Consider the following 22,571-nt stretch of genomic DNA (forward strand, 5'->3'; position numbering starts at 1 on the left):
GGCGCGGCTTCTCGCCGAGTGGATACAAAATCTGTGGTCGCCTGGGGGTGTATGGGGGTGGGCAGTTGGAAGCTGCGGACTTCAGCTGCAGTGTGGGGGAGGACGAGGCGTGGGGGAGGGCTGGGAGCCCGGGCTTGAGGCCGCAGGGAAGGGCGGGGCCTCGGGCCGGGGGCGAGGTCTTAAGGAGAGAGGGAGGGAGGGGCGGTGGCGGCGTCATCATGGCGGACGCGGTTTTGGACGCTGTGAGAAGGGAGTTACGGGAGTTCCCGGCTGCGGCAAGGGGTGAGTGGGGTGGCTCGTCGACCGCAGAGCAACTACGAGATGCGGGAGGGGCCCTGGGCTTGCCGAGAACCGGGTCGCGGATCCGGGTGCGCCCTGTTCTTCCTGGGCTACTGGCACCAGAGTGCACCGTGTTTCTTTTCCTCAAGGGGTGCGGAACCTCGTGCACGTGACTGGTGGCCGGCCCCTCTCTGATCGTGCGTGTCGCAGCCCCGTTCCCCAGCCCCCTGGGTGGGCCCTCAGCTCCCCTCCTTCCGTGTTCCCGCACTTTCGTGGCTTCTTGGGGTGACTCTTCACATTATTCCCAAGACCCGGCCCAGTCTTTACTCTGGTGGCGTTCTGTGTTTCCCACCGTCAGCCGGCACCGAATACTTGGGGCATTCTGTTGTTGCCCTTCCCACCCTTCCCTGTTGTGAAATCTTTAAGGTTTCTCCCTCTCTGAACCCCTGCTGGATCGCTTCCTTCAGGAAAAGACTCCTCCAAGCTGCGAGCACTGCAGAGCTTTGGGAGAACTGGAGGCAGCTGTACTGGAGATCCCTGGCTCTTTCCCTGCTTGTTTTTTTTTTTTTTTTTTTTTTGCGCTACGCGGGCCTCTCACTGTTGTGGCCTCGCCCGTTGAGGAGCACAGGCTCCGGAAGCGCAGGCTCAGCGGCCGTGGCTTACGGGCCCAGCCGCTCCGCGGCATGTGGGATCCTCCCGGACCGGGGCGCGAACCCATGTCCCCTGCATCGGCAGGCAGTCTGTCAACCACTGCGCCACTAGGGAAGCTCCCCTGCTTGGTTTTTATTTTTCTCTCTTATTCTCTTCCTTTTTTTCTTTCTATTTTTAAGCAGTATCTTATCACTGAATAGTGACATGGGCAGACTCCGGGCTTAAAAAACAGCAGACTCCGGGCTTCCCTGGTGGCGCGGTGGTTTAGAGTCCGCCTGCCGATGCAGGGGACGCGGGTTCGTGCCCCGGTCCGGGAAGATCCCACATGCCGCGGAGCGGCTGGGCCCTGTGAGCCATGGCCGCTGAGCCTGCGCGTCCAGAGCCTGTTGCTCCGCAACGGGAGAGGCCACAGCAGTGAGAGGCCCGCATACTGCAAAAAAAAACAAAAAAAAATAAAACCCCAGCAGACTCAACACAATGTAAAGTAAGCTTCCCTACCATTCCAGGCTCCAGTATGCATCCTTCCAGAAATACTCTGTTAATATCTACACACAAACCTATGACTGTTATATCTCCCTTTTTATGCAAATGGTAGCTTGTTAAGCGCACTCTTCTGTACTGTGTATCTTGAAAATCGTTCCATATCACTCTACTTCAGTCTTTTTCAGTCTTTTCCACCTCTGCTGTGTACTAATGCTGTAATTTATTTAATCAGCCCACTATTGGTAGGCATTTAGGCCATTTCCAGTCTATTGTTTTCAATACTGCAACCAATACTTTAAACGAATGTTTAACTAATACTTAGTAAGCTCTTCAGTGTGCCAGGCTCCATTCAGTATGTTTAGGATACATCAGCAAAGAAAACAAATCTCTACCCTTGTAGAGCTTACATTCTAAGTGAGGAGGCAATTAACCATAGGCACACTAAATGAGTAAATTACATAGTAGAAAAAATTGGGTTAGAAGATAAGTGCTCTGGGGTAAAAAAGTAAAGCAGAATGAGGAGGCTCGGGATGTGGGGTGGAGGGCAGATTACAAGTTGAAATGAGAAGGTCAGGGTAGGCCTCTTCGATAAGGTGAGATCTGAGCACTGGCTTGAAGAAGGAGGGGAGCAGGGGAGCCGAGCAGACCTCTGAGAGACAAGAGCTTTCCAGGAGAGGGCACGTGGGTCAGATGCCCTATGGTGGCAGTGTGCCGGGTGTGTTCAGGGATCAGTGAGGAGGCTGGTGTGCCTGGAGCAGAGCCTTTGTGCACATGTGTGTTTTTGTTGGTTAAATTCCTAGCAGAAGAATTGTTGGACCAGAGGAATTGTTTGGATCCTTTTTGAAATTCTCACTTGGAAGCCCCAGGAGGGAATAGTGGCCATTCTCTAAAGGAAATCTATTAAATGGTGAAAAAGTAAAACTGAAGTAATTACAGAAAGTACAAAGGGTTAAAAAAACAAAAACAAAAGGCAGTGTCCACTTATTTTAAGACTCCTAGTAAGAATAACAGGGAGATTTATTGAGCCCCACCAGGTGACTGCTTAGATGGGCTGGCATGACTGGGAAGGCCCTTTGGCAGGTTCCTCGCCCTCGCTCCCTTATCTACCTGGCACGTTCCATCTTGCCTCTTGAGCCAGTGAAGGAAGCATACTTCCTTTTCAGTTTTCCGGGGACCACCAGGGTCTTCCCACTCAGTTTCAATTTTTGATCTAAAGACATTTCACTTTCCAGCTGATGGCAAGGCCCAGATGACCGGCGTGGAGACGCGGTCATGAGAGAGAGCGTGACCTCGGAGGTGGAAATGAGTGCAGTGGCTGTTGGGATAGGATGTAGTAACCACCCACTGGGGACCAAGACATTCAGGCTAGACCGCAAGGATGAAAATAACACAGCAAAGCCAATGCCCTGTATAAAAGCCAGGAGGAAGGCATTCCAGTGTGAGTGAGCAGCAGGAACAACGTTTGGCACCACCTGAGTAGAGTGTGTGCTGACGGGCAGGCACCAGACAGGAGGAAACCAGCCTGGAAAAGTAGGTTGGGCCTCATCACGGGAGTGTCTTGAATGTGTGTGCCAAGGCTGACTGTATTTTGTAAGGAGCAGTGGTAAGCCGTCAAAGGACTTTTTACTAGAGGTGTGACAAGATGAGATTGTATTTTAGGAAGATGATTGGGCCAGGGTGGGGGATGCTTTGAGAAGGAGTGGAATTAAGCCAAGGAAACCAGTTAGTTCACTGCAGCAATCATCCAGCCAGGAGATTTTGGAGACTTATATTCAACCATTAAGCAAATATTTACTGAGCACCTACTGTGTGCTAGGTCCTGGGGGGGGTACATCAGTGACTAAGAAGCATCCCTGCCCTCATGGAGCATACATTCTAGCAAGAGAGATCGATAAACAAATGGAATAAGTAAAATATATAGTGTTAGATAGTGAGAAATGATAAAAATAAGAAGGGAAGGGGTATAAAGATTGTTGGGGGCAGGTTACAATATTAAAAAGGGTGGCCAGAGAGGGAAGCCTCATCAAAGTGACATTTGAGGACCCAAATGAGCTAACTTTGAATGTGGTTACCAGCAGAGGAAAGGGGTGTGTGTGGCTTGAGAGACATAGGTGGTAGAATCAACAGGACTTAGAGGTAATCAGTAGGATACCAGGAATGAGAAGAAAGAGTCGAAAAGAAGAGATTTTGGGGGCTTCCCTGGTGGTGCAGTGGTTAAGAATCCACCTGCCAATGCAGGGGACACGGGTTCGAGCCCTGGTCCAGGAAGATCCCACATGCCTCAGAGCAGCTAAGCCCGTGCACCACAGCTACTGAGCCTGCGCTACTGAGCCCGCAAGCCACAACTACTGAAGCCCGCGCGCCTAGAGCCCGTGTCCTGCAACAAGAGAAGCCACCAGGATGAGAAGCCTGCGCACCGCAACAAAGAGTAGTTCCCACTCACTGCAACTAGAGAAAGCCCGAGCGTAGCAACGAAGACCCAACGCAGCCAAATATAAATGAATAAATAAGTAAATAAGAAGAGATTTTTGTTAAGGGTGACACAGGGCCACTATTGACCTCTGCACAGGTGGCGCACCACACGATCTGCCCAAATACACATGGCAGCCCTGGGTGTCTGAGGATGGTGATGCTGTTCGGTAAGACCAGAAGACATTTCAGCCCTTACTTTTCTTCCGATGGTTTTGTGTGGCAGCCTGTCTCTCCAGTTAGGTTGTAAGCTTCTTGAGATGATGCTCAAATCATCCCTTAATACCTCCACGATGGCCCAGCCAAGTCCTCAGCACATTTTAGGTGCTCTTCAGAACCTTGGCCCACCCATTACAAGCGTTGGCCTTGGGGCCTCAGCTCTACTCATTCTGGAGCTCCCGACACTGCCTCCATGGCTGCCTTTCGTAATGGATGCCAGGAGGTTGGCCACTCCAGAGTAGGAAAGCCAGGGGTTCACTGTGCAGGGCCGGATGTGGCCCCCTGGAGGGTTTGGGTTGTGTGCTGAGCAGCAGCCCGTGGCCCTGTGGACTCTTACGGCCCATCCTGGTGTGTTTATGGGTGTTTCACACTTTCTCCTTTTAATTTCCCTCCTCATTCTTCTATTCCTGGTTGTCCAGGGTCCCTTGGTCACCTATAGGCATTGCCTGGTGACACAGTGAACTGCCCAGAGAGGGCATCTCTTATGCAGGCCGTGGGGCAGCAACTGGGTACTGTTGGCCTCAACCCCCTTCCCCCGCCTCTTTTTCTCAGAGCTCAGCGTGCCTCCTGCTGTGCCCTACCTGGACAAGCCCCCGGGTCCACTCCACTTCTACCGTGACTGGGTCTGCCCCAACAGGCCCTGCATCATCCGAAATGCCCTGCAGCACTGGCCAGCCCTCCAGAAGTGGTCCCTCCCCTACCTCAGGTGGGGGCTGCCCTGGGTGCAGAGTGTGGGCAGTGCCTTGGGGCGTCTGGGCTTGGACTGAATGTCCATTCCTCTAGAGCCACGGCGGGCTCCGCGGAGGTGAGTGTGGCGGTGACCCCAGATGGTTACGCGGATGCCGTGCGAGGGGACCGGTTTGTGATGCCTGCCGAGCGCCGCCTGCCCCTGAGCTGTGTGCTGGACGTGCTGGAGGGCCGAGCACAACACCCCGGGGTCCTCTACGTGCAGAAGCAGTGCTCCAACCTCCTCACCGAGCTGCCCCAGCTGTTGCCTGATCTGGAGCCCCACGTGCCCTGGGCCTCTGAGGCGCTGGGTGAGTGGAGGTGGGGCCCGGGCAGGGAAGAAGTGGGAAGGTGGGAGCCAGCCCCGCTTGCTGCACCTCTCCCCTTGCTGATGACGGCCCACACTCCTGGCCCCACGGGGTCAGCTCCCTCGGCCTTGACTTCATTTCGATGAACTACTGAAGATGGCTGCCCTTCCTTCTCCAGGAGACAGAGGCCCCTCGCCATGCTCATCCACCTCTGCCCCTTCTCCCTGCCGTTTTCCTGGGGCCCCTCTGCTCCCCGCCCAGGTCCTGGCCCAGCATCACTGTGTGGTGGTAGTTCCCAGCCTGGCCTCTCCTAACTCGCCCTCTTTCCTCTGACCCACAGGAAAGATGCCTGATGCTGTGAACTTCTGGCTGGGGGAGGCAGCTGCAGTGACATCATGTAGGTGTCGGAAATACAAAGGTGGGGAGGAGGTTGTGGGGAGCGAAGGCAAGGCGGAGAGTGGAAGGCTGGCCTGCAGGGAAGTCGGACTGATTGATCTCTACGGTTTCTCCTGGGATTCTGGGGCTCAGGCATAACAGAGGGCCTTCCCCAGCAGCTCAGGTGGGCGAAGGTGCCCGCGGCACTGGACGCGGGGGACCCTGTTTCTTGTAGGTCCCTAGAAAGCACTGAAGGCCAGCTAAGTCAGGGGTAGACTCAGAAGAACCCTGTTTGTGTGAATTCCCCTCCTGGTGTCAAGTCCCTGGCAGGCAGAGATCTGAGATGCCTGAATGCCTGCCAGACTCCTCTCCTTGGCATCCCCTGAGCCTCCTCTGACTTTGTCTGCTCTTCTGTCACACTGTAAGCTGTCTTGGGGTGCAGGGCCCCAAGTGCGAGTGTCTGCCCCCTCCTAACCCTGCCCACTGGGCCCTCTGTGTCGGCAGTGCATAAGGACCACTATGAGAACCTCTACTGTGTGGTCTCGGGAGAGAAACACTTCCTGCTGCATCCACCCAGCGACCGGCCCTTCATCCCCTATGGTAGGGGATGCAGCCTGGAGGGGCCGGGGAGCAGGTGGCCCAAAGTAGAGGGAGGGCAGTGGGTAGCCCTGGGCGGGCTGGACCCCAGGCCTGAGGTGTGGACACAGCGTCTCCGCTGCACTAGGACTCCTGGCCCTCTTGCCCCTGCACCCAGGAAACAAGTGGGAGTGGTGGGCAAGCTCCAGGCTCTTTGAGGGTGCCCATAGCTTTCTCCCTCTGGCTTCAGAGCTGTACACACCGGCAACCTACCAGCTAACCGAAGAGGGCTCATTCAAGATGGTGGATGAAGAGGCCATGGAGAAGGTGTCTGCTTTGTTCCTGGGCCCCGGGAGCGGGGAGGCAAGGAACCTGGGCTCTGAGGAACAGGCACAAAAGAGATGGGGAGGTGGTGCTTTGCTCTGGAGAATCCCTATGTCTGGGCCTCCCGGTGCCAAGCAGGGCAGGGCCCATGGTGTTTACCTCCAGGGACAGAGCTGGAGGGCCTGGGGGCTTTGGGCCTACTCCCTGGAATCTGCTGTGTTCCCAGGTGCCTTGGATCCCACTGGACCCCTTGGCTCCAGATCTGGCCGAGTACCCCAGTTACAGTCAGGCCCAGGCCCTTCACTGCACCGTGCAGACTGGCGAGATGCTCTATCTGCCCGCCCTGTGGTTCCACCACGTCCAGCAGTCCCATGGCTGCATGGCCGGTGAGGGGCTGCCCAGCTCACCGGGGGTGTGTGTGGGGAAGCTTAGATTAGAAGGGGGACCCTCGTGCTCCGGTCTCCATTCTCTCCACAGTGAATTTCTGGTACGACATGGAGTATGACCTCAAGTACAGTTACTTCCAGCTGCTTGACTCCCTCACTAAGGCCTCAGGCCTCAACTGACCGAGCCCTGGTGAACATCGCCAAGGACGACTTACGGAAAAGGCCGTGCCCCTCCTGAGCCAGTCACCTCGAGAGGCAATCTGGAGTCAGAGGTGCTGGCTGCTGGCCCAGCTGGGCTTAGGGTCAGCTTCAGAGGATCGGGAGGACCAGGAGGCGCCAGGCAGGTCTGGGTGTGGTCTCCCAGGCAGCTGGCGCACAGGTGAGGCAGCAGCCTGTTCTGGAAGAGGAGTGGGGTTCAGGTGCGGCACCCTCTCACCAGCGCCGTGACCTTGGGCGAGTTACTGCCTCACAGCCTCAGTGTGCTGTCTGTAAAACAGATAACGATCGTTCCTACTTCATGGCGTGTTGGGGCTGGTATCTGTCAGGATGGCACTGGTCTGGCGCAGAGGAAGCGTTCAATAAAAGGCGGCTATGATTCACGTATGTGCTAAGGCTCCCTCATGGTTGCCTTCTGTGGTCTGGTGAGGGCTGGAAGGTTCAGGTAAACATTTCAGGGTGACCCTGCTTGGGGGTGAGGGCTGGGTCCAGGCCGGGGCCTGAGGAGATCTCTGCAGCCGAGACCTCTGTCCCCGGCCGCTGTCACAGCCTCTCTGGGGCAAGCAGGCCGACCTCAGCCCTGTTGTCACTCTGTGGCACGGAGCTCGTTGACGGAGAGCTTGTAAAGCTCTCGCTAGCTTCGCTCTGGCCTTGTTTGCTCTCCACCTTCAGCTCCACGGCAGCTGGTGGGGTCTTGTTCCCTAAGGGTTGCCCTTGTTTCCCTCACAGCAGGCACAGATAGGAGGGGACAGAAACCCCTGTCCCTCGTGGGTCTCTGCACTCGCTGTCCCCACCCCGCCCCCTTGCCCCAACCTGGCGCTGGGGACGGAAGAGCCCCCTTCCCTGGCTGCCACCCAGCACCCAGCTCCAAGGTGGAGGCAGCCCGGCATGTGGCTTTGAAGGGCTGTTTCACAGAACAAGCCACAGCCCTGCTGGCTCACGCTGGGGCCCGGGGCGCTCCCCTCAGGTTGGCCAAGCACTTCAGTGAAGACCGGGCGGTTCTGTCACATTGGCACCAGGAGGCTGTGGAAGGCCCTGGGGCTGGGGACGCGGCTCGCGGGTTTGCTGCCACTCTGGGGCCCGCTCCCTGCCTTCCAGACCTCAGCAGCCCCTTCAACCGCAACCCCAGCCAGACCCCCGCGGCCTCTTGCTCAGCCGCTGACGGCAAGCTCTCCTGGGGGCCCCTCCTCGAGGTCCAGGCAGGGAGAGCAGGGCTGTGGGGCCCAGCGGGCGGTGGCTGGAGAGGATGGGTCTGTGGGGGTGCTGAGCCCTCATCACGAAGGTGTCATTGGCTCTGTGTGGGCTTAAGGTGTCTCATCTCCTGGACGGGCGGCTGGTCCAGGAGTGGGTGTGGGGCTTGGGTGGAGCTGAAGCAGTGGGCAGGAACCAGGGAGGAGCTCGAGGCCTCCTGGGACATCCCTGGCTCTCGGTGAGAAAGCTGACAGTCCTCAGTCCTGCAGGTGCTGCCCGCCATTCCTTCCTCCCAAGGACTCTCTGCCTCATGGCTCTGGTAAGACCTGCTAGGGCACTGGTCCCTGCGGGGTCTGGTTAATGCTGTTTCTTGAGGGAGCTATGGGCTTCTCCAGCTGTTTGCCGGCCTTGGACAGGGCCAGGGAGCAGAAGCCAGGGAAAAGGCAGGGTCTTGGGAAGCAGGATCATTCTGTGTTTTTCCTGCCCTAGAAATGGGCTCTAGGCAGAGCTCCCTGGCACCATGGATTTGGGCCCTGAGAACTCAGGCTCCCAGCTGCCGTCCTGGGGCCCCAGAGGAAGTGGCCGCTCCTGTGTTCTTTCTCAGTTGCTTAGGGCATGATGGGTGAGCTTTTCCAGCTTTGCCCCTGGACTCCGTTCCATCAGGGCCCTTCTATCCACACCCCCTTTGCTGCCCAGGGGTCCCCTCTGCCACCCAAGACCAGCCTCAAGACTGCTTAGTAAAGGGGAGCCAGGGTTGTGGGGTGGAAGGAGTAAGGAAGCAGGTAGGTGTGGGAGTGGAGAGCACAAGTCGAGCTAGCCTGCTCCAATCCTGGCCCTGGGTCTTGGGCAAGCAACTACTTAGCCTTTCTGTGCCTCTGTTTCCTTGTGGGGTTGGTCATAATAAGTAGTTCTCATGCATAGGGTGGTTGTATGATTAAATCGAGTTAATCTACATGAAGCCCTTGGACCAGAACCGGTGCAGCATGTTGTGTAAGTGTAGGCAGGCGTCATCAGGAGATACTACAGCCGCCTTTAGGCTCAGGACTCTGGTGGGTGGAGGACAGGCCTGTGGCTGGGCAGGGCTGGTCCTTTTGGTTCAGGACTAGGCCTCAAGGTGTCACCCCAGCCTCCCCTTTGGGCCCATCAGCCTGTAGTAAGCCTGTTTCTCTCTCTCTCCTCTGCAGGCAAAGGTGCCTGGGACCTGCTTGCTCACCATTCATGTCCTGCAGGCCCGTGACCTGCCCTCCAAGGACCTATGTGAGTGCTGGGCCCAGAGAGGGCAGTGGTTCTGCAGCTGGCTTCAGAGTGGGGCAGGACAGTGGGAAGAGATGCAAGTAGGGCTGGGCGTGCGGCGGGTCCCAGAGAGGGTGCTGAGAGGAGGTAGTGGATGGAACGTCGAGGTCAGGCCTGCACCTCCTGCCTCCCGACCCAACCCCATTCCCTGGGTCTCTAGGTCTCCTGGGGCTGCCTGTGATGGAAGGACGTGGGCTCTGGGCAGCTGGGCTGGGAAGGGCTCTTGGCCAGCACCAGGTGCTCCTTCTTCCTTCCCACAGTGACCCCCTCTGACTGCTACGTGACTCTGTGGCTGCCCTCGGCCTCCAGCCACCAGCTCCAGACGCGCGTGGTCAAGAACAGCAGAAACCCCATCTGGAATCAGAGCTTTCATTTCCGAATCCACACCCAGCTCAAGGTGGGCAGGCATCAGCCTGGCCCTGCTCCCTGACCCACCCCTGTCCCACCCCTTCTTCCTGCAGCCCCCTTACTCTGTTCCCCTTTCAGAACATCGTGCAGTTCAAAGTCTTTGACCAGGACCTTCTGACCAAGGATGACCCTCTGTTGTTGGTGCTGTTTGACGTGGGGACTTTGCGGGCTGGGGAGTCCCGGCGTGAGAGCTTCTCACTGAACCCTCAGGCAAGGCTGTGTGCAGGCAGCGGAGGGCTTCAGCTGTGGGGAGGGGATGCTTTGGAGGGTGGTCAGGTACATGGCTTTCTTCTCCAGTGAGTGGTCCAGGCTTCCCTGGCATCCCAGAGGCCTCTGTCAGCGAGGAGCTACTGTCCACCAAAGAGCGGTCCTGTCCCCGACCCTCTGTCTTGTCCCCTGAGCCAAGGGCAGCTTTCTTGGAGCAGTCCAGGGAAGGTGGACAGTGGCTCTCCTCACCACTGGGACCGCAGCTGCCCAGGTGTCTGGGTTGGGGCCTACACACACATGTACTCCTCACTGTTTCTAACTTGCTTCTTTCTCTCTACAGGGCAAGGAACAGCTGGAAGTTGAATTTCGGCTGCAGAATCTGTAAGTCGGGCCATGGGGCACTTCCCGGGTGGGAGTGATTCCTTCTGGGAAGGAGAGAGCCCAGCGCACCCAGAGCTGACACCCTTCTCTGGGAGGCATCAGGGGTGGAGGAGGAAAGCCCAGACCTCCTTGGGGGATGGGAACCTGGATTCTCGGTAAGGGTCACTGGGGGCTCTTTCCAGGACCGACTGTGCTGAGCGCCTCGTCAGTAATGGCATCCTGGTGGTGAGTCTGGAACCCCTCCCTCGTGCCCTGTGCTCACCCTTCTCACCTGGGCCTGAAGCTTGGGCCCACCACGGGGGTCGGGTAGCGCTGTTGCTGGGGGTGGGAGCGGCTGGGATTTTAGTTCCAGAGGCTACAACCCCAAGCAAATGTTTGGTGACTCAGGGCCAAGGTAAAAAGGTGCTGAGGAGCAAGAACCAGGGTGTCGGGAGGGTGGCATCTCCAGCAGGGGAGGGGCTCGAGTCTGAGGGGCTCTCTTAATGACCTAGGCCCGGGAGCTCTCCTGCTTGTGTGTTCGACTGGAGAAGGCTGGGGGCCAGCAGGGTGAGTCCCCGAACCACTGGGATAGCTGCCGTCTCTCAGCCCTTGTCTTCCCCTTTCTAAGGGGACCCTGGAGGGAACCTTGCACTAGCTGCCCCCAGCTCTCAGCCAGGAGCAGGAGTGAGGGGATGAATCCATGCTGGGGCTTTTCCCTTTAGTCCTCAGAGGGGCTGTGGTGGGACCCCATCTCCCAGCCTAGGTCTGAGCCAGACCTCCATCTCAGTGGGGGGGGAGGTGCCCCGTCCCACAGGTCCCTTAGGCAAGACAGGGGCCTCTGTGGGCTGAGATCCCATTCCGAGCCTCTCTGCCCTGGTTCCTCTTTCCAGGGTCGGAGGGCAGAGTTCAGCTCGTGGTTCCTGGGTCCTGTGAGGGTCCGCAGGAGGCCTCCGTGGGCGCCGGCTCCTTCCGCTTCCATTGGCCGGCCTGCTGGGAGCAGGAGCTGAGTGTTCACCTGCAGGTACTGGGACGTCCCGGGCACTGAGGCCCGCAGAGCCCTCCACCCTGCTTCCCTTGGCACCTCCTGCCAGCCTGTTCCTCTGCTCACCCCGAGCCCCCTCCCCATCACTCCCTGGCAGTGTCAGGCATCCTGGGAAGTGTGGGGTTGACCTCAGCCTCCTGTCCCCCTTCCGGCTACTTCTCTGTCACTCCTGGGGCAATTGGTGAGGCTTTGCTGGAATGGAAGGGTGGAGATTCTTAGGTCCTCTTCATCCTTCCTGCAGGATGAGCCCCAAGAGCAGCTAAAGGTGCCTCTGAGGGCACTGCCCTCTGACCAGGTGGTGAGACGTGTCTTCCCTACATCCCAGGTACTGGTCACCCAGAGGAAGAAAGCCAGATGTGCACGGGTGGGGTGGGCCCAGGCCCCAGGCCTTGAAGGGCTGGCCTGCTTCTCTAGCGGCTTCTGTCCTTGGGCCAGGCCGTGGACAAATGCCAGGCCAGGCTCTGGGGAGAGGGGTCCTCTGAGCATCCCTGTCTTCAGGCCTGAGGCCTGGCCCCTGTCGAGGTGGCTGGGGCCCAAGGGAGCATGGGGCTGTCATGGGACGTGGCTTAGGCTGGATTGAAGGAAACGGGGTGTCCCATCTTTGTGACTGGAGGCTTCATGGTTTTCAGGAGCCCCTGATGAAGGTGGAGCTGAAAAAAGAAGAAGGGTGAGAGGCCGGCTGGCACTGGGAAAGGTCACGGGGGACAGCAGCGGGCACTCAGCCTGGAGGAATGAGCAGGCATGGGGCGGCCCCTAGCAGGCTCGGCCACCGTGAATCCTGAGATGCTCAGGGGTTTGCTCCCAGGGTGGGGCCTGAGGTGCTGGAGCCTTGGCAGATGAAGGCTCTTCCTGTTAACTTTTTACATGCATTCCTGCTTCAGTCAGAGGGGTGTGTGTCTAGCCCAGTGCCTGGCACTTGGGAGGCCCTTGATAAATGTTTGGCTGGAAAAGCAGATGGAAGGTGGAACAGTGGTTAGAGGCACAGATGGGGCAAGGAAACCAAGAGGAGTGCAGTCGCGCCCCTTCGGGGCCTCAGTTAACCCTCAGGAGATGGGAGGAGCCGCCTACACTGGCCCTGCACATGCCTGGGGGGCTAGCTCCCCACCATGAAGAGGCGGGAGCACCATTCCTGTCCCCTTTAGAGTCATTTTTGGGTGAGTGAGGGAGGGAGGCTGAGAGGAGGAAGTGGATCGATGGCGTTGGGTCCCCCCTGGAGCCTCTTCAGTCACCGCTTTCCTGGTCCTGTGAATCCGCTGTGCTGCTTCCCCAAGTGTGTCCCCGCCAGGGTCTGGGTTCACCTTCTCCCCCTCACGTCCACACATCACACGTCAATGGGGACACAGGAGCTGGGGCGAGGGTTGGGGAGAGGAGAGGAGAGAAGGGTGGCGGCTGGCTTCCCGGGGCAGGCAGGCTGGCCCCCTTCTCTTTCTCCGATGAGGCCAGGAGCTGCCTCACGGTCCCTTCTTTCCCACCCAGACCGAGAGAGCTGGCAGTGCGGCTGGACTGCGGGCCCTGTGCCGAGGAGCGGGCCTTCCTGAGCAGGAGGAAGCAGGTGGTGGCCAAGGCCCTGAAGCAGGCCCTGCAGCTGGATGGAGACCTGCAGGAGGATGAGGTCTGGGGACTGGGCTGGACTGGGGGGCGTCCTCGGGTTCAGTGCTGGATGCTAGGACTGGTTGTGCCCTAACCAGACTAGAACTGGTGCCGAGCCAGCCTTGGACCCTGCTCTGCTTCCCTCTCCCTTGCTGTTGTCAGGAGCTTGATCACATCAGATGCAGAGCGGTGCGTGAGGCCTGGGGCATCTCCTAGGGATTCCACCTCTCCTAGAAAGAGGGAGAGAGGTGGCCCTGGGGCTTCAAGAAAGCAATCCCCAGACTTCTTAGGGGCTAGAGGTGAGGAGATGAGGCTTGGAACTTGTCCATTTCTCTTGGAGTTGTGAAAAACCAGACAAGCCTGACCCTTGCAAGGCTACTTCCGACTAGACCTTCCTCAGCAGACCTGACTAGAACTGGTCCCAAGAGCCCTGATCAGATCTTGACTAGCCTTAGCTGTGGGTGAGCTGAGTGGGCACTTGGCTTGCTACCTCTTCCACCTGTCGCTTGGCCTTCCCCTTCCCTAAGGCCTCTCCAAGCCTGGCTGTTCTCTCTTCCAGATCCCAGTGGTAGCTGTTGCGGCCACTGGTGGTGGGACCCGGGCCATGACTTCCCTGTATGGGCAGCTGGCGGGCCTGAAGGAGCTGGGCCTCTTGGACTGCATCTCCTACATCACAGGGGCCTCGGGCTCCACCTGGTGAGTTTGAGTGTAGGAGCCTGGGGGGGGCTAGTTGGGCTGTGATAGGAGGGTGTGGTGGTAAGGCTCTCTCAGACTCCACCGGCCTCTCTGACCAAACTGGAAGGGGTGGGAGAATGCACGTGCCAGGGAGAAAGGTGCTCAAGGGGACGCTGGAAGGTGTCTTTTGGGCCATTGTCCTAGCAGAAGAGAGAGCCCAAGGCACGTGATGGGGGTCCTTGAGTGACAATCCCCCTGGCTTTGGCTTTTCCCAGGGCTTTGGCCAACCTCTATGAGGACCCAGAGTGGTCTCAGAAGGACCTGGCAGGGCCCATCGAGTCACTGAAGACGCAGGTGACCAAGAGCAAGCTGGGCGTGGTGGCCCCCAGCCAGCTGTGGCGGTACCAGCAGGAGCTGGCTGAGCGTGCACACCTGGGCCACCCGCCCTGCTTCACCACCCTGTGGGCCCTCATCAACGAGGCGCTGTTGCATGACGAGGTGTGGGGAGGGGGGCAGCCAAAGCCAGGGCGAGGTCCAGAGATGGGGAGCGGCCCTGGGCCGCAGGGGCTGGGAAAGGCGCCAAGAAGCCCTGGCTTTCTCACCCTACCTTCTCTCAGCCTCACGACCACAAACTCTCAGACCAGCGGGAGGCCCTGAGCCGTGGCCAGAACCCTCTGCCCATCTACTGTGCTCTCAACACCAAAGAACGGAACCTGACTACTTTTGAATTTGGGGGTGAGTAGCTCCAGAACCGTGACCTGCGCTCTCACAGTTGTTGGGGTGACGGGTAGCCAGGCCTGTGTGTGAAGGTGGGTGTTAACACACCCCCTTTTCTGGGCCAGGTCCCGTGCTTTCCAGAGCCTGTCATCCTGTCCGAGTCACTCAGGCTTTGGGATGGGGGCAAGGGCCATGGGTCCCACGCTCAGGGCGCCAGCAGCAAGGCTGAGCCTCCTGGTCACGAGGCTGCCCGACGCGGGGCCCCGTGGTGAGGCTGTATGGCTCTTCACAGAGTGGTGTGAGTTCTCCCCCTACGAGGTCGGCTTTCCCAAGTACGGCGCCTTCATCCCCTCTGAGCTCTTCGGCTCCGAGTTCTTCATGGGGCGCCTGATAAAGAGGCTTCCTGAGTCCCGCATCTGCTTCCTGGAAGGTGAGCGGGTCTGGGAGGTGGGAGAAGCTAGGGGCCTGGGCGCGGTGGTGGGCTCGACTGTCCCAGCTCCGTCACTGAGACGTTTCCTGGTCCCAGATGGGCTGTGGGGAAGGGTCTGGGTGTGGTGAGGTGGGGGACTGTCTCCCACTCGGATCTCCTCCTCAGGCATCTGGAGCAACGTGTACGCAGCCAGCCTCCAGGACAGCTTGTATTGGTCCTCCGAGCCCAGCCAGTTCTGGGACCGCTGGGCACAGGCTCAGGCCAGCCTGGGTAGGCGCCCGGGCTCTTCCCCGGGAAGGATGGGAGAGGCAGCCAGTGGGGCTGTACTTGGGGAGCGTGGGGTGGCTCTCTCCTCCATTGTGAGTCCACAGAGGCTGGAATAAAGGGTCCCTGTTTCCCCCGTCCTTGACTGCAGACAAGGAGCAGGTCCCCCTTCTGAATATACAAGAGCCTCCCACAGTGGCCAGCAGGATAGCTGAGTTCTTCACTGACCTTCTGACACAGCGTCCACTTGCCCAGGCCACCCACAATTTCCTCCGTGGCCTCTCTTTCCACAAGGACTATTTCCAGCATCCTCACTTCTCTGCCTGGAAAGGTATTGCTTTTCTCCCCGGCTCCCAGCTCCCCAAACTCTTCCCATGGCCACCTGAGCCTTGGGTCCCTGGTCCAGACATCTGCACTGTCCAATCCCTGGGCCCCAATTCGTTTGAGTTCAGTTCTCTGCCTGGCTTGGAGCGGGAGCCCCTTTTCCTCTCCTTACATTGGGGTCAGGGCCCATCTGTGGAGCCTTGGGAGTTGAGGTGCTGCTTTGGCAGGAGAGGGCAGGAGCCGGATGGCAGAGCCTCCTTCCGAAGCAGCAAGGAGCTGGCATTAGGCTGGAGGGCTGGTGCCTTTAGCACCCGTGACAGCTGCTCTCCACCCGGTTCCCCCCGCCCACCTTTCCAGCCACCAAACTGGATGGCCTCCCCAGCCAGCTGACACCTGCAGAACCCTTCCTTTGCCTGTTGGATGTTGGCTACTTAGTCAACACCAGCTGCCCACCCCTCCTGCGGCCCACACGGGACGTGGACCTCATCCTGTCGCTGGATTACAACCTCCATGGAGCCTTTCAGGTGGGCATCGGGCAGGCTTGGGGGGGGGGGGGGGCAATGCCAGGCCTGGCCTCAGCTGGCCCGACATTCCTGACTCTGGAGAGATCCGCTTTGGAGTGCTCAGGAAACACTCAGGGGCCGTGATAGCGACGCTGTGAATGAAAGGCTGTGGATTCTGTGAACTCTCCCCCAGGGGCACTTACTCTGCTCAGGAAGTTGGCGTGATGGGAAGCTGGCAGTGTTTTAAAATGTATTTTATTTTAAACGTACCTGCACCCTGTTTGGTCCTGAACCCCTGGGACTCCTTGCTTTGAGGTTCTGTGCTGGTCCCGGGAAGGATTTTGTCTCCCAGTTGCAGGACCTGGGAGTTGTTAGCAGCCCGGCTCCGTTGACACCAAAGGGGCTGCCACAGAAGGGCTGCCAGGTTTAGAACATTGACCAAGCCTGGCCTGTTGGGTCCACTAGCGTCTGGCTTGGCATCTGGGCGCTCAGTCCCGCATCTTAGCAGACCTCCACGTTCAGTCAGTCCAGCGTGGAGGACACTGGGAGCCCATGGGCCCATCCCGCTGATGCCTCTTCTGCCCACCCTGCAGCAGCTGCAGATCCTGGATCGGTTCTGCCAGGAGCAGGGCATCCCATTCCCGTCCATCTCACCCAGCCCCGAGGAGCAGTGCCAGCCCCGGGAGTGCCACCTCTTCTCGGACCCTGCCCACCCTGACGCCCCTGCTGTGCTGCACTTCCCGCTGGTCAACGCCTCTTTCCGGGAGTACTCAGCCCCAGGTGAGCCACCATCCTCTGGAGCCCTCCTCTATCCTCCACCCAGGTGACCCCAAACCCGCCCTCCATCCCCAGTGAGGTTGCCTCCCATGGCCAGCCTGCACTCTCTCCACAGGGGTCCGGCGGACGGCCGAGGCGCAGGAGGCCGGGGAGGTGAACCTGTCTTCATCCGACTCCCCCTACCACTACATGAAGGTGACTTACAGCCGGGAGGACATGGACAAGCTGCTCCGCCTGACGCATTACAACATCTGCAACAACCAGGAGCAGCTGCTGGAGGCCCTGCGTGAGGCTGTGCGGCGGCGCAGGCAGCGCCGGGCCAAGTGATGCGCGGGAGGATGCCACGCCCCAGCCCCACGGCCTCTGACTTTTTCAGGCTCCCTTCTTGGCCGCCTTGCTGCTCCGGTTGAGTTGGGGTGGAGACCATCATCCCCAAGTTCAGAGCCTCTGGCAGTTTGGACGGCCCAGTTGTGGTCGCCAGCCCTCTGAGGGGCTCACGAAGGTGCCCAGCACCACCCAGACGTGGCACTGAAGCCACCAGCACCCCTGCCATGGACACCCTGGGGTAGGTTGAGGGTTTTAAGCAGGGGCTGGGGCCTCGTCTCCATGACGTGGCAGCGGGGGTAAGTGGGGCAGTCTGGGCCAGATTTGTGTACGCACCCAAAACCCCGTGACCTGCGTGTCCTTTCCCTTCCTTGCTACCTTGAGCAGCTGTACAGAGTGAAAGTAGAGCGTTTTATGTATTACAGAGGCCCGTACAAACGTGAGGCATTACGGAGATTACTGTCATTGCTTCCGAGAAGGGACAGGTCATCCCACCTCTTGGTTACCCAGGGCAAGGACTGGTTTAGGAAACAAAACCTCTCCCCAGGCACCTTACAGAGCTGGCAAGTCAGCTTGGGCTTCCCCTGAAGAGCAGGCTGTGAGCTCGTGGCAGTGTCTACTCCACTCCGGCCCACTCTCTCCAAGCAGAGAGGTGGCCAGTTTAGCCTGTGGGGTGGGTCTTGCTGCTGCAGCCCTGGCCCTGCCCAGGTGACTTGTAGGCAGTGACAGCCAGCACCCCTGTCTTCCTCACCCAGGGACTCAGGCAAAGTGCTGCTTCCTGTCCCATGATTGATAGGGGTGGGCCAGACCTGGGATCAGATGCGCCAAAGACAGACCAGTGCTAACGGCGTGACTTCAGCAAGCTCGGACCTTGGTGGGGCCTGTCTCCTAACCGTCTATTCCAGATGTTGGTCCCAGGGGTCTGATAGCTGGGTCTCCTGGTCCCCTTGAGGGTGTCCTCACTTGTAGCCCTGAGGTTTGGTGCCACCTGCAGGTTCGCTTCAGGGCCCAGACCTGTTGGGAGAACAGGGAGGTGGAGTGAATTTAGGGCCTAGCTTCCCGAGAATCTTCTCCAAGCACTGGTGCCCCAGGCCTCTACACCTCTTCCTAACATTGATGTGGGGTGTGGCTACTGGGAGGTAGCTGCAGGAGGGACCATGATGTGTGGGGGGCATGGGAGATGACTGGTTCCCATGATGCACCTCACTACCTCTGTTCCCTGGGCATGTGGCTGGAGGCACAGAGCAGAAGAAATGGCTGCTCTGATGACCTTAGAAGCCACCATGTCCTGGATAAGGCCTGTTGACTCAGCAGCACATCATCTGAATCATAAATTGGAAGCTGTAGGTCCTGCAGGAGTGGATAATTACACCAGACACCACGACTGGCTGCCACCCCTGCTGTGATGTGAGTCCTCAGGCACAAGGCTGTGTGTAGGTCTGTTCTGTGTGTGAACCTCTGTGTGGGTCTTGGGGTCTACGGGTGTGTGTCTGGGTGACATCCTGACTTCCGGGCTCTCTGGGATAGTAAGGCTCCTCCCCTTCCCCCCTGGAGCAGGGACCTAGTCCTTGGACTGTGGAAAAGCTGGGAGGATGGAGACAGAGAGTGGGGACAGGAGCAAGGGTGCAGGAGGGGTCTGGCCGCCTTGCAAGCAGTGCTGCATCTTGGAGAGGAAGGACAGGAGAGCAAGGAGGGGGAGAGTGTGTGGGCACCCGGGAGGCTTCCTGGTGTGTGCAAAGGGAAGCCGGGTACACTCACCGTGGGTCTGGCCTGAGCAAGACAGCCGGCGGGAGCCTTGTGCAGTTTCCTCTACGGGAGCCCACGGGCCAAGGGTGGCTGTCGGCGCAGTCGTGTCTCCCTCGGCGAGGAGGGTGGGGGCAGCCGGGGAACCTGGGGGGAAAGGGAGCCTCAGGTCTGGACTCTGTCGTCACTGCTGAGACCGTGACAGGGTGGGGGTGGCCCCACACCTGAGCAGTGTAGTTTGAGTTCCAGGACCTTCCTTGGGCCTAAGAGGGCAGCGTCTGTGCCAGTCATGGGGGCTCAGGACTCCCGCCCACACACCCAGGTGCCCTACCGGCTGGGCCGAGCACCCTCTCAGCAGAGCGCTCAGCCGGGAAGCCCAAGGGTCTGGCTCGGAGCTCTGGGCTCAGACTGGGGGCTGCAGAGCCAAGGAAGAACAGCGGTCAGCCTGGCCCGGGAGTTGGCCATCTGCAGCAGCAGACTCCATGCCTGCTCCTTCCTCCTTGCCATGGCTTGAAATCCTACCCCCGAGCTGATGGTATTAAGAGGAGGGGCCTTGAGGTGACTTCCTAGTCTCCAGAACTGTGAGAAGTAAGTGTCTGTTGTTCAAGTCCTACCCAGTCTGTGGTATCTTTGTTATAGCGGCCCGAACGGTCTAAGAGGCACCTGCTTCTGGCCACTCTGCACACACCAAGCCTTACCCACGCTGAGAGGCAGCCCAGGCCCAGCACTCGGGGGCAGGTTCCCCCAGTGCATCCGGCCTCCTGGAAGACAATGCCGATGGGCTGAGGGAGGCTTAGCCTGGAGAAACTCAGGTCCCTTTGGGATTCTGGAAGGACAGCCTCAGGGAGATCCCAGAGGAACAGACACAGTGTAAGGAACAGAGCCAGGAACCCAGAGGGACTCCCAGGTGGGGCCCCTAAACGCTCTCTCCACACGGAGCCTGTCAGACCACAATGATGAAAGATTTCTGGTCTAAGGGGTGCTTTCTGTGTATTCCTCCTAGCAGTAGAGCTGGGCTTGGCCACTGTCTATAAGACACCCCAAGGGAGGTGCGTTCAGAGCTGTTTGAAGACTACAAGGTTAGAAAAGGCCTCACTAGCAGAGCAGAGCATGGGGAAGCCCATGAAGATCCTTGAGGGAAAGGCTCAGGGGAGTCAGACTCCAAAGTGGGTGAACAGAACCAGGAGGCTGTCAGGGCATCAAGCCTGGCTCCGCTTCTACTAATTAGCTATGTGATCTCTGGCAAGTTGCTTACCCTCTCTGGGCCTTAAATTGAGAAAAAAACTCCCACTTACCTCTCAGGCACAGAGATAGTAGATGTGAAACTTCCAAGGACGCATCCAGTGCCAGCAGCTTGGGGCCCAGGGAATCAATGCCCCTCGCGCCTGCCCCGTTCCCCAGGCTTCCCCTGGAGCCTGCCTGCCGCGCTGCTCGGGGCTCCATGCCAGCTCTCAGCCTGCCCTTCAGATGGTGCTGCAAACGGTCTCTACCGCAGGCAGCCTGCGGCCCAGTCATGAGCCCAGCTGCCTCCAGCCCCCTCAGCTGCCCTTGGGGGGCTGTGCCTGTCAAGTCAGCGTGTCTCTCCCCCGACATGGCCCTCACCTTAAGGAGAAAGTGTGTTTTCCATCTTGGTGATCCCTTGGTCTCTCACGCTGGGCTTCTGCGAGGTCAAGGGTGGCTGTGGAAGCCGCGTTCTGAGGAGAAACGAGCGGTAGAGTTTACCACGACTGTCTCTGCTCTTCCCTGTGGGTCCTTCTTTGTCCTCTGCCCGCCCACCCACTGCCCAGTACCTTGGCTGCCATCCGCTCGTCCTGGAGCAGGCTCAGGCAGCTGCCCCCCGAGGCCCCAGGGCAGCCGTCCCTGGGGCTCATGCCGGGCTGTGGAGAGAAGGCGTGAGGCTGCACCAGCCTCGCCAAAGCCTGTGTGTCTCCAGAGGCTCCCAGGGAAAGGACTGGACTGGACCAAGGTGCCCACGGGGAAGAGGGAGCCAGGGGGTAAACTTCCAGGGAACCCAGGAAGAGGAAGATGAGGGGCACACCCTCACTTGGGCGAGGACAGAAGCTGTGAAGTGGCCCCAGGGAGCCAGACTGTCCAGTTGCCGCGGTGGGCACCACAACTCGAGCCCGCCAGGCCCCGCTGCCCTCAGCCCTCAAGTGGCTCTGTGGAGGGCAGCTGCTGTGGAAGCAGTTTCCGGGCACTTCCCTGGCTCCTCCCAGGCAGGCGCTCCTACATAAGCTCCAAAAGTCTCCATGGCAGGGGCACGCTTTGCATCCTGAAAATGCAAGATGGGGCCCACCTCTGGAAGGTGGGCGAGGCATCTAACCCTCCCCAACCTCCTCATCCCTGGTGACCCCCCTGGTCCCTGGTACTGAAGTGCTGGCTCGGGGTGTGGGCTCCCTACCCCGACGGTCCCTGCCGCGCTCTCCAGGGAGACAGTGGTGGCAAAGGGTATGCGAGGCCCGACGGGGACACGTGGCTGCAGCTGTGCTGTCTCGGTCAGCTGTGCTCTGGGCCACCAGCTTCCCAAGGGCTCTGCTGGAGGGAGGTCAGCCCGCTGCCACCTCTCCCAGCTTTCAGCTCCTTCACCTGTGGCTTCTGTTCCACCTTCGGGAGGGGAGCCAGGCCAGGGCTCTGGGGGGCTCCATGCCCCAGCCTCTCCTCCCCACGTGCCTCCCACCCAGAGAGCCCCCGTGTCCTCACTGTTCTTCATCTTTTCCTGCTCCAGCTCAGGAGACTTCCCTCATCCCAGTGCACACGGCGCCCTAGCCTACCTGGAGATGTGGGCAACAGGACGTGACAGCCAGCAAGGGAAAGAATAGGGCTTTCCTGAAGGGTCAGATGTGGGCTCAGCGCCTGGAGAGAGCCTGACTCTCGGGCTGAGACCAGGACCGCCCACCCCCATGGGCCCCCAGGCCCCTATCTCCCAGTGCACCCTCATTTCAACCTCCGCTCACCCCTGCCTTCCTCTGCAGTAAGCAAACTTCTCCTCCTGGGCAGCCAGCAGCTTTTCTAAGTCCTGGTGTCTGTGGAGCAGCCACTCCACATCTGACACCGAGCGCTGGGGAGAAGCAAGCCAGGGTGCGGCCCAGCCCTCGGGGGTGCAGAGAGCCATTCCCTCACCCTCTGCAACCTGGCCGGGGGCCCAGGGTGCAGGGGAGCAGCAGGATCTGCCCTTGGCTGTAGCTGCCAGATGGTGCAGCCAGCTAAGGGGCAGGGCCTCGGCTCACCCTGCAGTTGGGGTCCAGCAGGAGGTCCTCCCAGCACGCCAGCCAGGCCTCGGCCCGGTCCAGCCACTGCTGCAGCTTCTGCAGACGCCAGCTCCCCTCACAGCGCTCCCAGTGCAGGGCCCAGGCCTCCCTGAGTGCCCGCGGCCAACCGTCCAGCTCCTGCAGGCACTCTGTCATCTGCGGGGACGGGGCACTGGGGGTGAGATGCTCAGGCAGAGCCACGGGGTGGGGCAGGGCTGGAGCACCCAGCAGAGGTGTCGAGGGAAGACCGTGAGGCCTGGACCCTCCCCGTCTCTGCCCCCCTCTCTCCGCCCCCTGCTCCTGCTCAGGGTTCCGAGGCCTTGGGTAACCTGGCTGTGTGCCCAGCTCAGCCCCAGACCCATCTCTGTGCTCGTACCTCCAGGGACATGAAGCGGCCATTGTCCACCGGCTGCTGCCCTTCCTGCTGTACATCCTGGGCTTGACGGCAGTGCCCCTTGATGTG

The 22,571-nt window shown here is 59.4% G+C and overlaps 2 protein-coding genes across 3 annotated transcripts; both read left to right on the plus strand.

Moving 5' to 3' along the window:
- Nucleotides 1-164: 164 nt before the first annotated feature.
- On the plus strand, nucleotides 165-7,399 carry JMJD7 (jumonji domain containing 7). Its single transcript, XM_027083996.1, has 9 exons — nucleotides 165-282; nucleotides 4,654-4,807; nucleotides 4,885-5,138; nucleotides 5,476-5,532; nucleotides 6,015-6,110; nucleotides 6,337-6,413; nucleotides 6,637-6,796; nucleotides 6,888-7,175; nucleotides 7,294-7,399. Exons 1-8 carry the CDS (start codon nucleotides 219-221, stop codon nucleotides 6,974-6,976), a joined length of 951 nt encoding a protein of 316 aa, XP_026939797.1. The 5' UTR covers nucleotides 165-218; the 3' UTR covers nucleotides 6,977-7,175; nucleotides 7,294-7,399.
- On the plus strand, nucleotides 7,294-17,567 carry PLA2G4B (phospholipase A2 group IVB). 2 transcript variants are annotated; one of them, XM_027083993.1, is made up of 20 exons: nucleotides 7,294-7,396; nucleotides 9,388-9,460; nucleotides 9,757-9,893; nucleotides 9,983-10,114; nucleotides 10,452-10,492; nucleotides 10,675-10,717; nucleotides 10,984-11,038; nucleotides 11,362-11,492; nucleotides 11,755-11,838; nucleotides 12,143-12,180; nucleotides 12,990-13,125; nucleotides 13,663-13,799; nucleotides 14,054-14,276; nucleotides 14,396-14,513; nucleotides 14,788-14,925; nucleotides 15,091-15,195; nucleotides 15,341-15,520; nucleotides 15,871-16,037; nucleotides 16,610-16,796; nucleotides 16,909-17,567. In XM_027083993.1, exons 1-20 carry the CDS (start codon nucleotides 7,388-7,390, stop codon nucleotides 17,118-17,120), a joined length of 2,346 nt encoding a protein of 781 aa, XP_026939794.1. In that variant the 5' UTR covers nucleotides 7,294-7,387; the 3' UTR covers nucleotides 17,121-17,567. The 2 variants fall into 2 exon arrangements, with proteins under 2 accessions (XP_026939794.1, XP_026939793.1); XM_027083992.1 differs by lacking the exon at nucleotides 7,294-7,396 and adding an exon at nucleotides 8,479-8,522.
- Nucleotides 17,568-22,571: the final 5,004 nt, after the last annotated feature.

Source organism: Aethalodelphis obliquidens, unplaced genomic scaffold (assembly GCF_003676395.1).
Source record: "Aethalodelphis obliquidens isolate GAN/ISIS:26980383/991018 unplaced genomic scaffold, ASM367639v1 scaffold51, whole genome shotgun sequence".
NCBI lineage: Eukaryota > Metazoa > Chordata > Mammalia > Artiodactyla > Delphinidae > Aethalodelphis > Aethalodelphis obliquidens.

What these genes read in the sequence shown, in the direction of transcription:
- JMJD7 (XM_027083996.1), top strand. Translation starts at nt 219, where the DNA reads ATGGCGGACGCGGTTTTGGACGCTGTGAGAAGGGAGTTACGGGAGTTC. An exon ending in GTTCCCGGCTGCGGCAAGGG is followed by an intron (nt 283 to 4,653) that starts GTGAGTGGGGTG and finishes TCTTTTTCTCAG; the next exon opens with AGCTCAGCGTGCCTCCTGCT. An exon ending in CCGGCCCTTCATCCCCTATG is followed by an intron (nt 6,111 to 6,336) that starts GTAGGGGATGCA and finishes CTCTGGCTTCAG; the next exon opens with AGCTGTACACACCGGCAACC.
- PLA2G4B (XM_027083993.1), top strand. An exon ending in GCTTCTCACTGAACCCTCAG is followed by an intron (nt 10,115 to 10,451) that starts GCAAGGCTGTGT and finishes TTCTCTCTACAG; the next exon opens with GGCAAGGAACAGCTGGAAGT. An exon ending in GAATTTCGGCTGCAGAATCT is followed by an intron (nt 10,493 to 10,674) that starts GTAAGTCGGGCC and finishes GGCTCTTTCCAG; the next exon opens with GACCGACTGTGCTGAGCGCC.